This window comes from Juglans microcarpa x Juglans regia, chromosome 3D (genome assembly GCF_004785595.1).
Source record: "Juglans microcarpa x Juglans regia isolate MS1-56 chromosome 3D, Jm3101_v1.0, whole genome shotgun sequence".
NCBI classification, from domain to species: Eukaryota; Viridiplantae; Streptophyta; class Magnoliopsida; order Fagales; family Juglandaceae; genus Juglans; species Juglans microcarpa x Juglans regia.
Window position 1 is genome coordinate 24,475,232 of NC_054598.1, and position 22,957 is coordinate 24,498,188.

Consider the following 22,957-nt stretch of genomic DNA (forward strand, 5'->3'; position numbering starts at 1 on the left):
AAAAAGTAAAAAGGACAAAATAAACCAGACCCCTCTCTCTCTCTCTCTTTCTCTTTCTTCTTTCTTGAAAACTTTTGTGGGCTTCTGGGATCTCCTTCCAATTCACACGAGAATTGATGAAAGCAGACTTCTCCCTCACAAACTAAGATCCTGATAGAGAAGAAGAAGCGAGTGAAAAATTCTTAAAAGGATTCCCCATATTTCGAGCGAGCATGGATTGATGAAGACTTTGCTTCGTCTGCCACAAAATGAACTTGGAATCAACGACATCTTCACTTGTTTTCTTTAACACTTAGAATGGTGGGGTCTCCAATCCCATAGAGAACGGGCCATCAGAAAAAAGAAGTGGAGAGAAAGAGAGAGGAAGAAAGTGGGAGGAAGAAACATAGCTATTATGTACAGTCGGTTTCGCGCATCCTTGTGCACCCAGACTGACGTGGTGGCTGCAACTTGTTTTATTAAAAAAAATAAAAATTACATTGAGAAGAGACTATCAGACTACTAATGCAAACTTCTGAAAAACTCGGTTCAATTTTTCTTCGACATTCAACTTGGTTCATTATACTGCAGTTGGACTTGAGCGCTTCAATGGCAGAAAAAAGTTGAGAGTGGTTGATTTACTCTACAAACCCATTAAGGCTCCCGTAAACCTTTTTGCCCAGCTCAAAGTTGTGTTGGGGAGACTGACGAAGACGAAGACGACGGACATTTTTTCGACTTGGGAAGACTAGCAGAACATCAAGAAGTTAGGAAGATTAAACAACCGCTTTAACGAGCTCGAGAATGAGATCAAAATTGCCAAGGAAACGAATGATAATCTGGAGGATGCTAGCAATGAATTGATTCTCATTGATGAGGAGATGGTTCGTTTCCTACTGGGGGAAGTCTTTACCCATGTCCCGAAAGAAGAAGTGGAGAGTAGGATAGAACAGATGAACTCTCTGAGCTGTCTATTGTCTTTGTGCTTGTGCTTGTGCCTCTATTGCCCTTGCGCGTTAGTCGGATTGCCGACCTTCAAAGACCAAAATGGCGGACAAGGCAGTAACCATCAGAACTAGGAAGTACATGACCAACAGGCTCCTCTCCCGAAAGTAATTCGCCATCGATGTCCTTCATCCAGGAAGGCCCAATGTTTCCAAGACTGAGCTAAAGGAGAAGCTGGCAAGGATGTATGAAGTAAATACCCAAACTCAATCTTTGTTTCCAAGTTTCGAACTCATTTTGGAGGTGAAAAATCAACTGATTTTGAGTTGATTTATGATTCTGTTGAGAATGCAAAAAAAAAAAAAAAATCAACCCAAGTACAAGCTCATCAGAACGGACTTGATACCAAGACAGAAAAGTCAAGGAAGCAGAGGAAGAACAGGACTAAGAAAATCCATGGGGTGAAGAAGTCTAAGCTTCAGATGCTGCAAAGGGTGGAAATAAGAAAGAGATGCATTTTCATTTTATGGGTCCCATGCCTGTTGGTGCTCAATGTCGCTTGCGTTTAGAGTTTTTCGAGGAAGAAAAGAGTGGGACCCAATGTTAGACGATTGTATTTCGACTGCACACACCGACTGTATGTAGAGTTTTTCTTTTATCCATTACTCAGTTCTTGGAAGGGGTGTTTCCTTTCAAATACTTAGGGGTTCCAATTGTATCTGGAAGATTGAAGTCATTACATTTCCAGGATATTATTCAAAGAATTCGTAATAGGATTGAAGGGTTGGAAAATAAATTTTCTTTCCGCTAAGGCGAGATTGATTCTTTTAAAGCAGGTATTGTCGAGTATGCCAATTCATCTCCTTTCGGTGATGCATGTTCCGAAAATTGTTTATACTTGGATTAATAAGATTTTGAGTACCTTTTTCTTGGACTTTATTAATGGGAGTCCTAAGAAAAAGTGGATTAAATGGGAGAAATTTTGCAAATCGGTGGATGAGGGAGGGCTTGGGTTGAGGAATTTGGGTGATGTTCAAAGGTCGTTACATCTAAAATTCTCCTGGAACCTCCCATGTTCAGATTCTATTTGGCAAAAGTATTTTTCTACAAAGTATATGCATAGTGTGCATTCGCTGAAAATTAATGTTACAAGAGGAACCCGATTCTGAAAATTTGTAGCTAATGAATTACCTTTTGTTCTTTTCATTCTAAGTGGATAATTCATGAGGGGAATGTGTATTTTTGGAAGGACAAGTGGATGCGTTCTGGTCCTTTGAGGGAGTGTTGTCCGATTAAGGGTGATTTGAACTTGAAAGCGAAATAGGTTATGCTGACTAATAGTTGGGATTTGAATAAACTGGAACAATTAGTAGGGTTTGGAAAAGTTGAAGATATTGTCAACAAAATTAAGGATCAAAGGATAGGTGAAGATAAGCTTATCTGGTTGGGTAATTCGGAGGGCTCCTTTACGTCCAGGAGTGCATGGAATCTTGTTCGGGATAGTAACCATAAATATGAATGGTCGGATTGGATATGAAATGTTGCAATTCCTAAAAAGTTTTCTGTGTTTATGTGGAAGGCTCTAAATTCAAGTTTGAGTGTGGATGACCGTAAAAGGAAATTGGGAGTGCCTTTAGTGTCCAAGTATGAGTGTTGTCGACAAGGTGCCTTAGAAGAGCTTAATCATGTGTTGTATAGTGGGAACATAGAGGCGGCCATTTGGAAATTCAGCTCAAACATGTTGGGAATTCTGTTTGTCTCAGTCTAGTCTTGGAAAGCAACAATGGATGCTTGGTTTCGGAGAGCTTCCAAATCATCACAACTTGGTAGTCTAATTGGCTTTGTATCGGTGATCATTTCCTGGAACTTATGAAGATGGAGATGTAAAGCCAGGATGGAAGGTAAGAAAGAAAAGGTTCATGTTTTATGGAGATTGGTAAAGTATTGGATTCATTGGGTTGGTATTAATATTAGCAAGGCTTCTCGGTTAGTGGAAAATGATATTAAGGTGATAAACTCTTTGAATCTACCTATTATTGCAAGAAAAAAGGAAGTTTTTAAAGTAGTCAGATGGGCAATGCCAAATAAGAGGGTGGCTTAAAATGATTGTGGACGGAAGTAGCCTCGATAATCCAGGAATGTTGTGTGCAGGAGGAGTTGTTAGGAATAAGTTCGGGAATGTGATATATGCTTTTTCTGAGTCGTATGGGCATGGTAGTAACAATCTTGCGGAAGTTATGGCTCTTTGGACAGGTCTTAAACATTGCAAACGATGGGGGTTCAATAACCTTATCATTGAAATGGACTCTTTAATAGTAGTGAATTGGATTAAGAATAAAAGATGTACTCTTTGGTATCTGAAAGACTTTTGGGAAGACATAGTTAAAATGTTGGGAGAGATTAATTTTTATGTTAGTCATATATATCGGGATGAAAATAAGGCTGCTGACTTTTTGGCCCAGCTAGGAATTAGTGGTGTCGCCCATGATTGGTTAGGTCAGACGGAGCTTCCTCATTTGTTCAAAAGGGATCATTAGAACAGATTCATGTGGTCTACCTCAGATTCGAAAGTGTTGAATGTATCTGGTTAATTCAGGTCGTGTGGCTTGACTTTGGTTAGAGCTAGTCTTGATAGGTATATTTGGGTTTTTTTGAGTACTTAAGGATTTATTTTCTTTTATTGTCAATTTTTGTAACTGCCAAGTATTGTGATTGTTACCACAGTTTTCCTCTGCCACAAGTGAGGGCTTATTAATAAATTTGGGTATGAGTCACTATTGGACATGTGACTACCTTCTCTTAATTAAAAAAAAAAAAAAAGAGTGCTAGCTCGAGTTAGTCTTGGTTTTCATCTTCCAACCATTCGGATCTTGGTGTTGCCTTGAGGTAGCCCTTGATTCATCCATCCAACACGATCGTAAACACTTGAGCACGAGTGAGGCTTCTATCATTGGTTCTTTCATTGAGAGGCGTCCAACCCGTAGAGAGGAAGCCAAGGAGGAAGATCATGGCCGATCGACAATCAATGCATAGTGAGTGGATTGAGAACCTCGAAGCCACTTTGGAGGCACAACACATCGCCACCAATGAATGGCTTGGAAGGTTAGAGGAGGTGCTCCACCAATTTGTGGATCAAAGGAGGAACGGAGATGGAAGGGGCCATAGGAGAAGAGCCGAGAGGCATCATAGTCCCGAGGCCTCTGTGGGGTCTAGAAGAAGTCAACACTGTGAGAGGGTGGATGATTCGGTTTCATCTAATCAAGATTCATCAGGCACCGAGGAGGAATCAACACGAGGAAAGTGAAAGGGAAGAAGGGAACCGAGGTGAGAGGTGAGGCGCACGTAGGGTGGAAGTTCTCAAACCAAAAATGGATTTTTCCAAGTTCAATGGTGATGACCCGAGCACTTGGGTTAGTAGAGCCGAGCAATACTTTGAGCACAATCACATGGAGGGCCATACTAAAGTGTCGCATGTCGCCTACTTCCTTGGGGATGAGAATTTACTCATATACCTCCTTTACTGCTTAGTTATGCTATGAAGTTCCTAATGAAAATGGAGTCTTAAACTTTGATTGTTCAGATATTTAGATTAGAACCTAAAGTTAGAGGGTTAGACGTTGCTGATGAGGAATCTGAAAGCACAGTGAAGGAAGAGTTTTCTGCACAACAAAGGGTATACAAAATGAGAGAGCTTACTAATCTTTATGGAACAAAGAAGTCAATAAAGGAGGTAAGCGAAGCCCCAACCCCCTCTGACTTTCTGACGCATTATGGGTTCCTTTTAATCTTACCTCAATTCTCCATAAGTATGTAATGATACGTGAGATTTGTGCATCCTTGAGTTATTGAAGAAATGGTCTGTGAGATGTTTGCATCATTGAATATGATTCATTTCATTGACCTTGAGTGTGAGGTATTTCTCCATACATCTTGACTTGTTCTTTTTATTTTAGTAACATGTAGTTTCGTTTCCATTGGCAAACTACATATGAGAGTATTGGGTGTTCAACCCATGATCTCACCCTGCATGTTATATGAAGAGAGGTAGTGCTTCTTGAGATATAGATAATTGGGAGATGAATTACACAGAGACCAATTGAATTCTAATGATAAAGTGTAAATTTTGTATTAATATTGCTATTTATGTTCTTTTAGGTTGAATAATTTTAACTTTATACTATCAACATAAGTTTTGCATTTAACTTCATAGAAGTCTCAATGTCTCGGAGTGGATGGGAATACTACTGCATGTGCACCTTACTACCAGATTGAAACTAGCAAAAACATAAAATTGCGAATAGAGGACATTATACTTGGATATAATTGGTATTTCCAAATTTGTTCGCCCATCTCTTTCTTCAGTAGTATGTATCGCAAATCTTTATATTTTTCTTTTTGAAGTTTTACGTCTGCTAATCATTTTGGAGGCTGGGATCACGTCTATCTGATCTTAATTTGTAAAGGTGGGGGCTGTAAAGTGCTTATTTACAAGACAATGATTGATAAACATAAAATACATGACACTGTTGTTATATCTTTTCCTACTTATTGTTAGGTTGACAGAACACGAACTTAATAAAGCACTCAAAAGGATTTAGTATAGAAGTCATACGTATTGAGGATTTTAAATTGTGAACACATGGAATTTGATGGTTTTCCCAGTCCCCTTCCTCTATAATTTGAAAGAGAAAAAGGGTAATAAGGGTGACCTCTCTCAGAGGCACTCCCAAGATCCTTGATTCCGTGGATGAATCCTTGTGACATCCTTAAGAGAGAGATTAGGGCCTCCCCGGATCCTGTTTTGCCATATGAATTCTCTTGTCTGTCTTTTCTATAATTAAGTGGCTTCCCAGGTTCCTGTTAACTTGGGATGAATTATCCCTTTTAGGGCTTCTTAATAAAAAATGATTATTACTTATCCAAAAAAAATTTGAAATGAATTATCGTCCTTTTTTATTGACATTAAATCAATAGTATCGAGAGATTTTATGGGCATGAATGTGTAGTAATTTTAATAAACCCTGGTATCTTTACTTGTAAAAAAGGATGTGTAAAAAGATTAGGCCTACTGGTACTTGGAATCTTCGTTGGTAGAGCCTGTTGAAGAAATAGGTCATTTAAACATGCTTTTTCATTCATCAATAAAAATCATCTTTACCGATTAAACAAAAAAGGAAAAAAACGTGCTGGCAGGCAAAAAAGAAACACGCTTTGAACCAAGAAGATGACCCCAAGTCTCAAAAGGAGCTAGATGGGAAAATCAAAGAAGTAAAAATAAACAGGGGGCTCTTGAAAGTACCGATGCCCATATTACCCGCAATGTTCCCCGTATGATTCTTCTGCCACTTCGCCCCGGGAGGCTTATCCACTAGACAAGATCATCCTCAAGGGAGAATGGGGTTTCCTTGAAGATACTTTTGAACTTTTGCAAGTAGGAGCAGAAGTAGCCTCCAATACTTTCCCAACCTTTGTCTGCAAATAGAATTTATAAATTACAGGTGATTCAGGTATGGTATATAAGAAAGCCTTTTGGAGTGGTTTGTATTTAGAGATGAGTTGGGATGATTTGTGAATAATAGAATAAAAGTTAAATTATTTATTATATTTTGTATGAAAATTTGAGAAAGTTATTTTCATATTTGAAAAAGTTGAATTGTTTATTATATTTTGTGTGAGAATTTAAAAAAATTGTAATGATAATATAAGATGAATTGAGATGAGTTTTGAATTCAAACGAAGGCTTGTGAAATTTTTCTCTTCTTTAATAACTCAATGGGTGAAGGTCCACTTCTTTGGCCTTGAAATTGTTATTGCGTGGACTTGTAATGTTTTTATTTTGAGTGCTGTGTTTTCCAACAAAGGCCATTTTATCTTTTTATTCGGTTTCAGAGAATGCCAATCAGTTCCACATGGTATTTGATATTCTATCAGAATTCACAACTTTCACGTCGAAAGATCCAAACAAATGAATTTAAGCCAAAAAATTGTGGTGTTCGACAGCAGGACATCCAAAGATAAGACCTTTCCATCAAATATGAGTCCAACATCTAGCCATCTAGGCGATTTGGTTTCTCTGACTCTGTTTTGCAGCTTAAAATATTTAAATACTAATCACATTTTCTTGTGAAAATCCAGGTGGGTGGAATATGTTAATATATTTTGTCTCTCTATGGTTCATGATATTTGGAAAATTCTTTTTTGCAATCTGCTTTCACTTTACATGTTTCCTAGCTTTAGATTCATTTGTCAAAATTTAGCCATTACAGATGCCAGATGTCGCAGGCTCTAATCTACTTCAGGGTGGTGAACAGGGTGGATAATTACAAAGCATGGGTTTATTTATGCTGTACAACTCGTTATTCTCTAAGCCGAACTGTGATATGGCACATCCTCCTAAGTGGAATGGAGGATGAAGCCTTGGGCTCAAGATATGTTGAATGTGCTTTCAACTTACCAATCAAAATGGAAAAAAAGAAATACCACCTGCTGTTCTCTAATCTGATGCCCTTCCGATTTGAGTTGTGATGTACACCTGTTGTATCATTTTTGTCCTCTTTTCTTTTAAATTCTTTTTGGGTTCAAAAGCTACAATCCTTAATAATCTCGTGATGTCTTGATTGTATTGTTTACAGGATGAGGTAGAGAAGAGAACACTTTCTTGCATATTCTCATACCTTACTCATCTAATTAAGTTCAAAGATCAGCATTCCATGGATGGTGTTTCCTCAGCAAAGGGCCACAACATTCCTAGTATTGTGTTCCAGAAGTTCTCAACCATGTTCTCTCCAGCGTCAAAGAGGCTGTCAGCTGAGAAAGATGATCTTCTCATCAGTTAGTTCTTGGTACTCACTCTATACGCAGATGGATTTCGAACCGACCCATCTGATATAGCAAAGGATCTAAGAACGAGTTCAATAAAATTGAGGGTGCATTATGAGCATTTGGGTTGCAAGATTTCACGCCAGAACAACTTGATTTTGTTCACCCTTCCTTTGCCTCTCCAATTTCCAATGGTTAGGCAAAAACAGAGACGATAATTGGATAATTTGTCATACTCTTTGTTCTTGTGATTGTCATACAGCAATTGGAAGACTGATTTTAGTGCGGATTCTGAAATTAGAAACTGGCATGGGAAAGATATTGATTGTTTATTATGAAATTAGATTCAATTTTCAATCCTCTATTGCTGTATTCTTCCTGCATATTGAAGCTTGGTATGCTACTCTGCTCACATGAATGGAAGCATAATGCAATCCTTTTGTTTTTTTGTTCTTTTCATCATTACCTCATAAGGAGCCTGCAATGACTGGATGTGGTAGGGGGAGAGTCCCAACGAAACCATAAACACAACTAGAGAAACGTGTGCAAGCTAATATTTGATGAACTGCTATGATCTGTGTACAATCTGCAGCACTCAGCTGGGAATATACACATTTCCAACAATTTCTCGTCATGCATTACATGCCCAAAACAGAGGACTCTTCATATAATTATGGTTGTTATGGAACAACTTCGGGGCTCAGAGCAATATGAGTCCAGTCCAAGATTTGTAGCTTTTTTCCCCTTGATAAATGATGAGAAGTATATTGATAGAAACAAAATGAGTCAAGATACAAGATCAAAAACAGAAGACAAATCGATATTAGAAGTCTGTATCTGTAATGATGGGAGACCAAAGAGTTAAATTGCGAGCTGCGTGTTTTGTCGAATTGTGAATCTTCTTTTATGTGCCATTCTCAGAAGATAACAGATATGGAGGATGACGGCGACATCAATGATGATTCATCAGATTCTTCACTCCGATTGACTGGGAGTAGGATGGAAAAATATGTCCAGATTTGTAATCAACCACTATTGAGTTCCGAGTTAGGACACTTTGTTATGTCCAAATTTGTAATCTATCACTATTGAGTTTCGAGTCAGTACGCTTTTGTTATATCTAGATTTGTTATATCCCCCAAAAGTCAGTACACTTTTGGGGGAGGGGGGGGGGGGGGGCGGTCATAGGGGAGACCACTATTTAGTTTCGCATTGCTTGTTAGGGGTGGGCAATGGGTCCTACCCCGTAGGGCAAGACACGGGTGAGGCCCTGGGGAGTTATGACCCCAGCTGCCTCATCCCCCCGCCCCGCACCCATTTTTTTTATATAAATATTTATTATTTTTATTATATATTAATATATTAATATGTATTAAGTAGAATTTTTACTGAATACTTTGTGTAAATTGTAGTATAGTAAGGTGGTCTTTTTATAGATTGTCTTGACAATACAAGCCTCACACTTAAGAAATGTGAGACTGGTCTGGAGTCAGAGTTGGAGCCTCGGAGCCCAACTATGACCCAAAGATTCCAAACAACACAGTATACGAAAAAAATAAACAAATTAAAAAACAACATCCAAACAACATCAAAGACGAGATCAAGATTCAAGGGTTGGATCGAAAAGGCTTTCCCAGCATCCAAGCGACATCAAGGGACGGATCTAAAGGAAGCTTTGTGGCAGAGATGAGATCCAGAGTGGGTGGAGACGAGATCCAAAAGGAAGCTTGTAGAAGAAAGAAAATGAAGGCTTCGTTACGAAGTTGTTGTCGAAATGAAAAAAAAAATTCCCTTCTCTTGATCAAGGCTTTTCCTTGATCTCGTGTCTTCATTTCTCTTACTTTTCCTTGAGGTCAGATGATTTGTAGAAGAAGAAGAAAGAAGAGGAAGAGAGGAGACTAAGCTGAGAAAGAGACCGAGTAGAATGAAATGGGTGTTAGGGTTAGTGAAAAGAAAATGATGAATATATATATTAAGAGAAAAACGACATCGTTTAAGAAAGTACGAAAATAGAAGAAGAGAAATTGGTGTTGTGAGCGTGGGGGCTCAAACGCATATATGGGGGGGTTTAAAATTTTATATCCCAAAGGGCCAACCATTAGGCTATCATATATTACAAAATAAAATATATGAACTATATTAATCGGAGTCGGAGTCGATACTATGGAGTCTTGTCCAACTCCGAACTCCGACTTCGATTCCAACTATTTTTCACCTTCAAATTCCGACTCCAACTCCAAACTCTGAATTTTTCGTTGGAGTAAGAGCAAATGCCAGCCGAAATCGGAGTGGCTAGAGTTTTTGCCCACCCCTATTGCTTGCTTGGGGCGAGAATTGTTGCTCCTCACGTTGCTCGTCCGGGGCCGAGAGCTTATGTTTCTCTAGTTGCTCAAATGGGTGCAAGAATTGTTCCTTCGTCTTGGTGCTCGCTAGAGTGGCGACGAGTTTTGCTCGATGCTCACGTCAGTAGAGGTGGCAAATCGCGTTAATGGGTCATGTTCATGTCGTGTCAAGGTGTAACATTTATGGGTCAATAAGAATACAACCTATTAACATTAATGTGTTAGAATGTCAAATCCTAACATAACCTATTAATATAACAAGTTAACACAACACGACCTATTTTGACCCGTTATTAAGTAATCAAAAAATGGGTCGACACAATCATTTCAACCCGTTTTATGTAAATGGGTTTAACTGAACCGAATAATCCATTTGACCTAATTCACGTAAAAATTAAAATCTCAATATCTCCCAAAAATAAAAAACTAATTACTAATATTACAATCCAAATAATAAAAATACTGAAATTAAAGTCTCAACAATCTATAATTACCATAAGTCTAAAATTACAATCTAAATAATACAAACATAAGCATATTGTAATAATATTATTAAAGTTCCAATAATAATAAACATAAATATAAACATTTGATTGATTTATAGAAGGAAGTGAAGTGTCCGCCTCTTGTTGTTGATATCCAACTCCATAACATTTTCAATTAGCTACTTATAAGAAAAAAACATCTTCAATTAACTTCTCCAGTTTCATTTCTTGTGTTTCTATTTAAAAAAATGTCATCAATAAAGTAAATAAAATTATTGTATTGAAAGCACTAGAATCAATTATTTAATAAAATTAAAAATAACGCTACCTTGCTCGTCATATAACAAATCTTTTGTGCAAACCAATGCTTCAATAATATATGGTTTTAGTGCACTCCTAAACTGATCGATGATACGCCCACCAATACTAAATGTTGATTCATATGCAACTGTAGAAACATAAATACTTAAAATGTCACTAGTCATATGAGCAAGATCAGGATAACAAAATTTATTTCTTTTCCAAAAGAAAAGAATATCATGGGGAGCATTTCTATCTGCCTTAGGTTATCCAAATAGAGCTTCAATTGACTTTTTTGTATGTGGGCAGTAAGATCATTAGCTTGAAATGAATCAAATTCCTATACAAAAAAATAAAAAAATTCAAGCCAACATGATATTAAACAACAATATAATATAAATGGTTAAATAAAAAATATTATTTGTATTTACCTTCATTAGTTGTCTAGTCCATTCACTAAAAGATTCGAATATTTAAGTTTCCATACTATAGACATTTCTTTCAGAAGTTGTGGTTAAACTCGTGGGAGCACCAGAACTATATTCCATGAAAATGGCAAAATGCTTAATCTTCCCCACTTTATTTTACTCATATGTGGATAGACAATGTTTAAAATTTGAATCAGTCAACTTCAAATGGCAAAAAGCACGATGATAGAAAAGTGCTAGCATAAGAAAAGTAGAATTCCATTTAGTAGGGACATATTGTCTCAACCCTCTCTTACTATTCAAATAGATTTAATTGGTTGATTCTAAAAATATCTATTTTCTGGTTTGTGGTCTTTTGACATACCTGATACTTTCTCGAAATTTGGATAGCACAATCAATCTCTTTTAAACCATCTTGTACTACTAAATTTATGAGCATAACAACGAAGATGGAAGAACTCACCATCGCAAACAAGGGCTTTCTTAATGTTCAATTGAGTTCTTAACATCTCCGTTAAAATATCATTTGAAGAAGCATTGTCTAAAGTCAAAGTAAAAACCTTGTTTTTAGTTCCCCACTCATACAACAAATTATAAATTTTTTCAGACAATAATATGTCATTATGTGGTAGTGGCATAAAAGAATAGTTCAACACCCTTTTCTATAAAACTCAATTCTTATTAAGAAAATATGATGTAATGCACATATAACCATCAATAGTTATAGAAGTCCACAAGTTAGGTCAAACTAATTCTACCAGGAGCATCATTCAACATGCATTTAACCTTTTTTTTTCCCGCTGATATATCTTAATCAAATTAGCCTTGACAGTATTTCTATATATAAATTGAACACCTGGATGCAAATATTGTAATAAAGATCTTACTCCAGAATATTCAACAAATTGAAATGGCAATTCATACTTCACAATACATCCTACCAATATGTCTCTATATTTTTCAGCATGAAATTTAGAAGTGCTTACCAACACAGATTCATTATTTTGTGCTAACATCAACTGACCAATATTTTGTGAACTTCTTCTAGGGCATGAGTTTATGTGACGCTTCAAATTTTTGGTTCCATATTTGCTCGTTGCCAAATATGTAGTTCCACACATCTTTCACTTGGCACATGGCTTACCGATGTTACCATCACCTTTGTGAATCAAGAACCATCTCAAAAGAAAAAAAAACCTCCACGCATTTGATCTTTTCTTCGTTTCGCTTTCCTTTCCTCATCTTGACAACTTTCTGAGACATCTTCCAGCAAACCCAAGTCAAATCATTTGACTTGTCAATCAAATGATTGTTCTTAATTTTTGTCAGAGTTAAGAATGGGGAACTATAATGTCCTCAGTTCATTGAGCTTATAATTATACAGTGAAAACTATAAGTCAAACAAACAAAACAATGCCCGATTCTGTAAAATTGAACTTTAGGACCTAGATAGACAAGAAGTGGAATATATTCTCTGTCAATACGAGGAATTCTAAAGGCAAATACCTTAGCCAAGATACCCACAATATTATTCAATTTCGCAAAATTTGAATACTATTTATTGTTCTAGGTCTCAACAACTTACTATAAAAAACAAATAGGAAGTAATAGCCCATGGATTGAAGCATTCAAGCTGAACACTACCATAGTCCATAACAAACAAGCATGATTTTACAAGTGTATAACAAAAAAAAGCAGCATCCAGAAAATAAAAGGTAAGCTTAAGGCTATCAATGGTGTATTGAAGAAGACCCATGTTAGAGATTTAGATAAAAACTAACGAGTATTCACTATTCAGCAATTATTCATACCTTAGAGGTGGGAGTGGGGGAGGCGTGACTCACGGTGTGAGATAGCACGACGTGAGGCAGAAGATGCGATTTGAGAGAGAAGGACACCGAGAGAGGTGAGAGTGGGGGCAGCGTGAGGTAGAGGATGCGATTTGAGGTTTGAGAGAGAATGAGACCGAGAGAGGTCACACGTGTGAATAGGGGTGGCATGAGGTGGGAGTGGGGGCGGCCGAAGGTGTGAGAGAGGACGGCATAAGGCAGAGGAAGTAAGGGTCCAGGAAGGCGGCCATGACTCGTGAGAGTTTGAGAGAGAGTTAGGAAATTAGGATTAGTGTCTTTTGGTTTTTAGGTTAAAAAGGATGTAATTATAGTTTTGAGTAAAAACTTAATGGGTCACTAACAAGTTAAGTGGGCTGACTCGTTAATAAATTGTTTCTTAACGGGTCAACCCATTTGACCGAACTTGTTAACATCAAACTCAAATCCACTAATTTCATATCGTGTTCATGTTGGGTTACCATGTCATGTCACATATTGTCACCCATACTCACAGGAAAAGCGAGCATTCTTACTCTTCATGGGGTTCAGGGGCGACCGCTATTTCTTTTTGCATTAAGTCGTTTTGGGGCGAGAATTGTTGTCCATCGTGTTCTTGCCTCGGCGAAATCCGTTGCCCTTTGGTACTGGCTCGGGCTAGCACTTTGCTTAGATTGGGGTGAGCACATTTCCTCACTTTCGTATGAGCATAAAATCTAATTTGGCGTGTGAGCATGAGAGTTTGTCCAGCACGCAAGCAACTGTGCTCGCCCAAGTGCATGGGTAAGCTAAGTATTCACATACTGGTTGCTCGAGGGTTAGTCTTAATGCTTCCGAGCATGCTTCATTGCTTGCTCATGGGGGTGCCTTATTGCTTGAGGGAAGCTTTGTTGCTTCCCGTGATGGGACAGGGACACAGCCTGCCATGTTAGTTACTCAATAATAAATGCAGTGCTTGGGAGGTAATTGCCTAACATGCTTGTTGTTCGAGGTAAGCTTCGTTGTACACCTTTGGGGGTTATTGCTTGGAGAGCTTTGTCGCTTCTTGTGATGTGCGAGCTGATAGCTTACCTTGCTAGTCGCTCAGGAGCAAGCTTCATTACTTGCCCACCATGCTTTTTCCTACGGGTGAGCTTCATTGATCGCTCATGGTATTCTTAGTGCAGTTAAGTTGAGGCTCGGTTTGATTACTAAGTTGAAACACAAACCATCTAAGTATTTGGTATGGACATACATGCTTTGGCATCCAAACGCACATGAGAGTGTATCTCATATCATCCCACTCGATCTCTCATCACCTTAATACTATTCGTTGAAGTGATTAGCACCGACACAAACATAGAGCCCTGTGCCTAACATTTTTGGTGACACGTCAGTTACTGAACTTTGCTCCAAAGATATTATGATCTTCTCTTTCCCATAGCCCCCATTCCCCATTTTATTGGATCTGTACATTTTCGGTCAAACTTTCCCTTCACTCCTCCATTAATTATAAATATTAAATAAATAATTTTTATATGGTTGCTGTCAATATTTTTACTTTATTCTCATACAATTACTATTCAGAAATGATAAATAAATAAATATTACTCAATTATTAAGAACATTTTCTAATAATTGGTAGGACCAACTACTTTATCAAATTTTTATAGAAAGTCAAAACCACCTCATTTCATTTCTACATCCAAAGACACATTTTTACAAACCAACTATCTCATTTTAACTCAAATTATCTCACTTTTATTTACAAATTTATCATATCATCTAACTATCTAAACGAGGCTTGAGTGCCCATTGTGCTTGTGCTCAGGGGCGAGCTTTGGTGCTCGCCCTTGCACTCCATTTTCATGGGCATGCAATACCTGTGTGTGCAACGCAGCTTCGACGCTTGCTACTTTAAACTTTAAATAAAAAATAACAGAGTGATAAGAGACTTATCTTTGTGTTTTTTTGTCATGATTTTGCTAGACGCCTCCATCATATAGAATAAATCTTTATTGAGTCATTTGACCTTTTACTTGGAGAGCGATAAATCGATTCTACAGACGACACCAAACTCTTTGTGAGTTTTCCAATCAAGGGAGGATGCCAACTGTATTTTTAGATAACGCCTTTCTCTCAATGATTTGAACTCTTCCTTTAAAATAAGAAAATTGTTGTTGGACTCCACCGAATCTTGAAGGATCGGGGACACTTCAATGATTAAATTAGTCATTTTGTCATCTCAAGAGATATTCAAGAGAGAGAAAGAATGAGAGTATTTTGTTCCATTTTTTTTATCATACAAGGTTTTATAGAGTTTTCCAAGCTCATAGGTGCTTGTCATGTCAACTTTGGATGGATTAGATAGTTGGGAATCAGCAATTCCCTAAAAATGGGGCTCGTGGCTATTATCTAAGAAGTGGCTTTATACCGTCGTCACTATCTAGTATGTAGTGAAGGTTCTTTGAGTGGGGTCCACTAAGTATTCTTGTCCGCAAACACCAACATAAATAATTGATGCATTCGATTCCTCCATCACAGTTGGGTTCTCTGCGAGCAGCTTGAAAACTAATGTTAGTGCCGATGAAAGTGAATCAAAACTAACAAAAAACAGCCCAAACATTAGCTGAACCACAAAATCTTCTGTTACGAAGCTCTCAACTTTCATGTCTTGGATGAGATGTTCAAGCACGTCCCCATTATGCATCTCTTCAGGTGAAGCGCCTCTTGTTTGGTACATCCAGCAAGATGTTCAGTGCCTTCCCTCCACAATTGTTTTTTCTTAAATACATCTATGACATGGCAATCGCCACGATGGTGGATGGCAAGAGGATGGACGTTAATGGGTTGTTCTGTAAGACTTTTTGTTGAATTTTGGGCCGAATGACCTATCCAAGCAGGCCCAGCTTCAACCAGTAGTGACGAGCCCTTGGGCTGGTCCAGCTTTATACTTTATAATAACAGTTAGTAGGGTTTCACGCCCAAACTTGAACTTCTTCTACGCCCGTCTCCATAAACAAAAGAACCATTCAGGTATCTTCTGCCGAACAACGTCTTGCCGGTCGAAGTTTGTAGTATTGTAGAGTGCAAACCTTTTCCCGACCACACGTTTCTCCAAACTTCTCAGAGCGGATTTCTTGTTCTTGTTTTTCATTCGCAAGAGAATCTCTCTCTCTCTCTCTCTCTCTCCCTCCTCTTGTCTCCAACTGTAAGAAAGAGATGGGGCGGACAAGCAAAGACCTTCTGCACTTGGAGCGCAAGAATCCCTCTTCCTCACCACTGGGTATCTCCCTCGCTCTCTCTAGTGTTTTATGCGACTTGCATGATATTTGTCTATGTGATTCAGAATTCCTCATCTGAGACTCTGGGCGTTGGTTTTTTTTTGCAGAGTCCACACTTCTTGTTTGCAAAAAAAAATTCGCTCGCTCAAACCCAGAAACTCCTCTCTGATGGAAAGCCCATCACCGCCCTCCTCCCAAAAGCCAAGGTACCCATCTCTCCCATCTAAACTCTGTTCTGTTTGGTTTATTATTTTTTGTTTTTCAAGTTTCGGAATCGCTTATGAACCTGAATTATGTGTCATTCTATTATTGTTCGAGTCTTTTACCTGTCTTTGAGAGAGGGAAGGTAGGAAGATCTTAGGTCTCTCTAATTGGAAGTCATAGATCTTAGTTTTGTAATAGACGGCTAATAGACAGCTTCCAATGGCAACCCTTTTTTTAAGGAGCAATTTGGAAATTTCCAAGGACTATCCTTTTTATTCACTTAAAATCAATTAGCTCTTCAAAACACCTCCTACATTGCCTGTAATGGGATTTTTTTGTTCAAAAGAAATTGACAGAAATAAGACTTACAAATTTGTGCTTACTTTATTTGCCTCTGCTGCAGTGTTGGGAAAAATTCAAGACTTCCTAGGAGTGATATCAGAAGCAAATGAGAGGCTTCAACTTGGTGCAAAGGTTTTGTTTTGATCTCTTACCGGCCTCTATTATTTAGTTGATTTCCGATGATTATCCTTTAATCCTAAGCCTTGCTTTCTTCTTCTTCTTTTTTTATTTTTTATTTTTTGGGCGGGGGGCTTCTAACTTGCGTTTAATGTTTTTACTAAAATGCAGGAAAATTCTGAGAACTATGATATTGAAGTGCTCACTGGAAATGAATCTGCAGTCATTGAAATGGTAACTGGGTCTCCCTCCCCCACCCCCCTCCCTTCTCCACTATTCCTGCTATTACGGAATGCATTACTGATTTTTTTAAGTGCATCTCTATTACAGGATTTGATGCTTGGTGTTGCTGATCTTCATACCTCAGAGGCTGTTGCTGCTGCTAAATCTGCAATTGCTGGTTTTCAGCCTGTGATTCCATTGGCTTGTAGCAGTAGTGGAACAGATTCAGAGGATAGTAGTGATGATGATAGTGATGACAATGGTGATGAAAATGGTGAAACGTGCTCTCCAGTGAAACTCAAAAAATCAATGCCTGGCCAAGATAATTGTTCAAGTGAGGAAGATTTCATTCGATCAAAAAAAAGACCAACGATTGTTGTGCTTCCTTGAGAACTTTATGATGAAAGAGGTTCCAATTCAGAGTAATTGTTGTGAGACTTGGTTTGTATGAAATATATAATGAACTATCAAATTATCACAACGGTTGCAACAAGAATCCAAGAGTTTTAAGACAATGCATCTGGTAAAGAAAAGGGCACCATGGATTATGTATGGTAGTTGTCATTGATTATGTGTGGTTGCTTTGCTTAATTTGCTTCTGTATATAGTTATGTTTCTAGGTGCTGCATTTTGTATGTTCTCATATGTTTTGGTCTCTTCCCCACTATCCATATACTGGTGCCATATGCAACATCAGCTACCTTCTTAAGATTCTATCTAGCCGATTCTTTGAACCATTCAACTCGTGCCATATACTCGTGCTATAGTCGATTCTTCGAACCATTCAAGGAGTACACCATTTCCATCTTTTTATTAAATAAGAGCAATATATTCTTTATTTATGTTTATTGGAATGGATAAAATATACCGAGTCCATGGCGTTTTCTAGGCCCAGCCCAAAGTAGGGGGACTCATCAAGAGGGAAGAAAGAGAGAGGAGGGGACAAAAGACTAAGTGAAGACAGGGTGTTAGGAGGAAAATGAGAGATGTGACATAAATAAGAGGAGAGGAGACATAAAGGAGAAGAGGACAGAAGATAGGGGGGACAAGATGACTTGGGGGACTTTTGGCCAAACTTCTCCTAGGAGACTCCGACTTCTACAGGAGCTTCTTCAATCTGGCGATATGAGCTCTAGCGATGAGATCTCTATCAGAAGATAAACCTTTGATATCCATTATATAGTGAGGATGAGAGATAATGAGAGACTGTAAAATAAGTATTTCTCCTCCCCAAACTCTCATGGACGTAGGCTCAGTGCCGAACCACATAAATCTGTATTCCTCTTTTTATTTTTCATGTACTTATTTTCCTTTCACTGCTATGGATGTATGCACTGATACCATATAGTCGTACCAAACTATTGCTGGGGGCTCCACGCCACACTAATCGAGACCCAAATCGTCATAGGGGGTCGAGAATGACTCTTTCTCCCCTTTCAGTCTGTTGTACTGATTTTAGGCATTAACATTTATATTCACAGTAGTCACAAATTAGAGATGATTTTCAAGCTTTGATTAATAGGGATGTTGTCCAACATAATTGTTTGGGGGATATTAGTTGCAAGTGACAAACCACCACCCATTAGTGCATTTAACCCTTGCACACCCAAGGTTCATCTTGGGTATAATGCATCTTGAGTATAATGCAGGCATTGTCCCCCAACACAAGAATTGTTGCAGTAGTAATAGTAAGGCTTCTCTGCCACCCACAAATTCGCTGCAGTTGTTCCCATAAAGGAACCATTGTCTTTGGCAAGATTCTCCCCATAATCACCACTTGAATGCACCAGATTGTAGTCCGCAATCCTTGAGCTTGCATAGTTTTGAGCATAGGCTGCAACCTATTGTCCCACATCATATTTTGGACACCAATTTGTTTTCGAGCAGCATTGTGAGCATTGAGGTAGTCTTGTGTGAGTCATGGGCATGAGAAAGGCGAACCATTGCTAAGCCCACAAGACAGATAGAACAAAAGAAAATTTTAGATAAGAAAAATACTAGACACAAAGGGATCCTACAAAGAAATTTCAAAAATCGATGTGGCAATGCAATTAATTTTTTTTTTTCTTTTATCTTTCCCTTCCCCGAGACTCCATCCCCTTGCCCCCTGCCCCCCACCCCACCCTTTCCTTTCCCAAAGCCCCCAGACAACGTTCACTAGTTCCCCTACACCATAATTCCGTCAAGTCACTTACAGCCACCATTAGAAGCTCATCTAAGATTAGACTCCCTCAGATACACATGGGTTTCTCCTTCTTTAGAGATAAGGGAGACAAGCTCGTCATCGTCCCATGCCATGTCATTTTCTACCAGAACCAAACGGAAAAGTGGGTGCTTTTTCATTTTTTCAATCAATGTTATCACTCCCGTCCTCCTCAATACCATTCTCTTCCTCAAAACACTCCTAACAAAACAGAGCATCAAAGAGCACTTGAGGGCTTTGTGGCAGTCAGGTTTCTTATTCTTGCACATCCATCTTTTTTTTTTAGAAGAAGAGATTGAGACTTCTGCTCGTTATACAATTAAAAGTTCAAAACTTGGACTCAAACCCATATTAATGTGCATCCTCCACATATGTTTGAGAGAGAAAGAGAGCCAAAAGTCTTTCATGTGTGACCTTTCTCTCCTAATTTTCCTTTCTTTTTTGCTATTATTATTTTCCCTCCCTATTCACCGCTTAATCTATATTTCATTGTCACAAATAAATTAAATGGTAATAAAAGAGAAAAACCTAGTCCTCTCTCTATTCTCTGGAACAGAGTAAAGGTTTTCCTTCCTACCTTCGTGTAGGAGCTTTTGGTTTTCTTTGCATAGTCAACTGGGTGGTGATATTGGTGATGATTGAGGACTTGAGTAAGTTATATGAGAACATGTCTCTTATTGCGGAAGAGACTATGGAAGTGTTAGCAGAGATGGAGCTGTTAAAAGAGGTGATCATCAGAGGGGAGCAGTGTTTAATTATCAAACTATTTACTGAGAGACATTTTAATAGAGAGGTGTTTAAACAGACTATGAGACGTATCTAGAGACTTGTGAAGAGCATCAAATTTCGTGATTTAACAGCAGTACTGATGCTAGTTGAATTTGAGGAGAGTCACGATAAAGCACGGGTACAATGCGATGGACCCTGGTCTTTTGATAAACAGTTGGTGTTGACTAAAGAGTGTGAGGGCCAGTTGCAGGTGCACAAAATTAAAATGACAGAGGCTGCTTTCTGGGTTCGAATACACGATTTACCTCTGATGGCTTGTAATGAGTATATGGGGAGACTAATTGGGGAGTCGATGGGAAGGGTTATTGAGGTTGATCTAGAGTAGGATGATCTAGCTTGGGGAGAATTTATGTGAGTCATGATTAGCTTGGATATTACGAAACCTTTGCTGCGGTGTAAGAAGGTTGATTTAGGTTCTCAAATGGACTGCTGGGTTTCATTCACCTATGAGCGTCTGCCAGATTTCTGTTACTAGTGTGGCTGCCTGGGTCATGGCCATTGAGATTATGCAGCATGGAAGTTGCGATCTGCGTCTTAGGCTTCGGAGAATTTCCCTTATGGGCAATGGTTGAGAGCGGTGTCGCCTACTGGATGGGGTGGTGGTAAATGATCAACGATGCAAAGGGATCATGTGGTGGGAATGGCATTAGATTCAATAGAATCAGAGAGAAAATAGGATCGTGCAGCGGAATTGGAGGGGATGCCAACGAGGGTAACTAACTTGACTGAAAAGATGGATGATGAGAATTAGTTTCTTAACGTACCTAGCTCTGCTGAATCTCCAATAGTTGGGGGTATGGATAAGGTTATCCCAAAGGTGTTGGTTCCAAAAGAGGTGGGAACTGCCGAGGAATCAGGGGGTTTGAATAAAAGAGATGAAATGGGGACTAACAATCAAGTCCCTGGCGATGTTGTTTTGGTTGACATTGGGCCAAATATGGGCCAGGGTGATGGCCCAAGTTCCTCAGCTCTAATTCAGTCTCATGGGCCGAACGTTAAGAAAAGAATCAGAAAACCAAAATCCACTTCAGTGACCATTTGGGGAACAAGAGAAGCAACGGTCAAGAACCTGAGGAAGAGGGAAGCACCAGTGTTAGGGAAGGAGGATCAGAGGGTTGTGAAGAAGGTCTCCTTGCACTTACCTGAGGGTTTGTTCGAGGGGAGTTATGAGAATATATCGGCGGTGGCTATAAGTCTGCCCTGCCTGGAACCATGAAGCTTTTAGGCTGGAATTCTCGTGGGCTTGGGAACCCACAAGGAATTCGTACGTTTCATGACATGATCAGGAAGGAAGATCCCAAAGTTGTCTTCTTACATGAGACAAATGTGACATCTAGAATAATGGATAGGTACAAATTTCGTTTGGGTTTTGTTAATTGCTTAAGAATGGATTGTAGGGATAGGAGTGGTGGTTTAGTGCTAATGTGGAAAGAGGAAATTGATTTGCATGTTCTTAGTTACTCTAGTCACCACATTCATGTTGCGATTAAGCACGATTTTGGTAGAAACAAGGATTAGTTCCTAACAGGCATATATGGCCACCCTAAGACAACATGTAGAAATGAAACTTGGGATTTAATTCAATTTCTTTCCAATACAGTTGATAAATCATGGCTAGGTTATGGGGATTTTAATGAGGTATTGGATCCAAACGAGAGTAGGGTGGAAGGGTGAGACCAGAGAGTCAAATGGAGGCTTTTAGATCCGTTTTAAATGACTGTGAGCTGAAGGATCTAGGATTTGCTGGCTCTTGTTATACCTGGTGCAATAGAAGAGAGGCTGATGACAGAATTTGTGAGAGGTTTGACAGGTGTTTAGCAAATGCTAAGTGGGTTGATTTGTTTTCTGCTGCTAATGTTCAACATGGGTCTGGTTCTTACTCAGATCATGTGCTTGTTTGGTTGGACACAAATGGTGCTTTTCAAAATAAAAGAGGAAAAATGATGTTCAGGTTTAAGGCTATGTGGTTGGGTAATACAAATTGTGAGCATATTATAGAGAACACTTGGCAAGGGGAGTCTAGCAGCAATTACATGATTGATGCAATGCATAGGATCAGAAATTGTAGTGGTAGGTTAGCTTCTTGGAATAAAAAGACTTTTGGTGTGGTCCATAAGAAGTTAATACAAGCACAGTCTAAGCTGCAGAGGCTCTAGGCAGAGGATCCTACTTGTGAGAAGATTGGGGAACATAATGTTGTAAGAGAAGAGATCCACTTATGGTTGGAAAGGGAATAACTCATGTGGAAGTAAAGGTAAAAAGTGTTGTGGCTGCTGTTGCTTCTTTTGGTAATTATCTGCAAGTACACCGAATTGTAACAAGTAGTAAAGTGTTTTCAACAAAACAGATATCGAACCCACATGGATTAATTATGATATTGACTATTAAAATTGACTAAATTAATTACTATTTGGAAAACCTCAATTTGGAGAATAGATGATCTAACTTAAACTAAATAAAAGAGCATTAAAATTTGAATTTTTAAAAGATAATAAAAATAGATATAGAGCGTTTGATTTTACCTAGCGAATCCCACACAATTTATTCTTCCTTGTTATAGAATTCCAATTATCCCACATTGATGATAAAAATCCCTTAACAATTCAATATTTTCTCTCGAACAATACCAAAAATATCTCCAATTAATAACTCCATATCTCTATGTGAATTTAATCAATTGGAAACTCATTAAG

At 38.5% G+C, this 22,957-nt stretch overlaps 2 protein-coding genes and 3 pseudogenes across 3 annotated transcripts; 4 read left to right on the top strand and 1 right to left on the bottom strand.

The window, feature by feature from the left end:
- The first annotated feature begins 973 nt into the window (after positions 1-973).
- On the top strand, positions 974-1,531 carry LOC121255163 (annotated as a pseudogene).
- A 2,761-nt stretch (positions 1,532-4,292) lies between these two features.
- LOC121255164 lies at positions 4,293-9,645 on the top strand (annotated as a pseudogene).
- Positions 9,646-16,078: 6,433 nt separating this feature from the next.
- Positions 16,079-17,824, top strand: LOC121256415. 2 transcript variants are annotated; one of them, XR_005938987.1, is made up of 5 exons: positions 16,081-16,389; positions 16,495-16,593; positions 16,995-17,065; positions 17,222-17,284; positions 17,381-17,824. XR_005938987.1 is itself a non-coding variant. In XM_041157209.1 (4 exons), the coding sequence occupies exons 3-4, from the start codon at positions 17,216-17,218 to the stop codon at positions 17,660-17,662; spliced, it is 351 nt and encodes a 116-aa protein (XP_041013143.1). In that variant the 5' UTR covers positions 16,079-16,389; positions 16,495-16,593; positions 16,995-17,215; the 3' UTR covers positions 17,663-17,824. The 2 variants fall into 2 exon arrangements, 1 of the variants encoding a protein (XP_041013143.1); XM_041157209.1 differs by having other exon boundaries at positions 16,079-16,389; positions 16,995-17,284.
- A 963-nt stretch (positions 17,825-18,787) lies between these two features.
- LOC121255165 lies at positions 18,788-19,615 on the bottom strand (annotated as a pseudogene).
- A 2,337-nt stretch (positions 19,616-21,952) lies between these two features.
- Positions 21,953-22,420, top strand: LOC121255166. Its single transcript, XM_041155441.1, has one exon. It carries the CDS (start codon positions 21,953-21,955, stop codon positions 22,418-22,420), a length of 468 nt encoding a protein of 155 aa, XP_041011375.1.
- The last annotated feature ends 537 nt before the right edge of the window (positions 22,421-22,957 follow it).

Excerpts from the sequence above, each read along its gene's own strand:
- LOC121256415 (XM_041157209.1), top strand. The coding sequence starts at position 17,216 with ATGCAGGAAAATTCTGAGAACTATGATATTGAAGTGCTCACTGGAAAT. Across the intron at positions 17,285-17,380 it reads AATCTGCAGTCATTGAAATG|GATTTGATGCTTGGTGTTGC; the intron begins GTAACTGGGTCT and ends TCTCTATTACAG.
- LOC121255166 (XM_041155441.1), top strand. The coding sequence starts at position 21,953 with ATGGAGGCTTTTAGATCCGTTTTAAATGACTGTGAGCTGAAGGATCTA.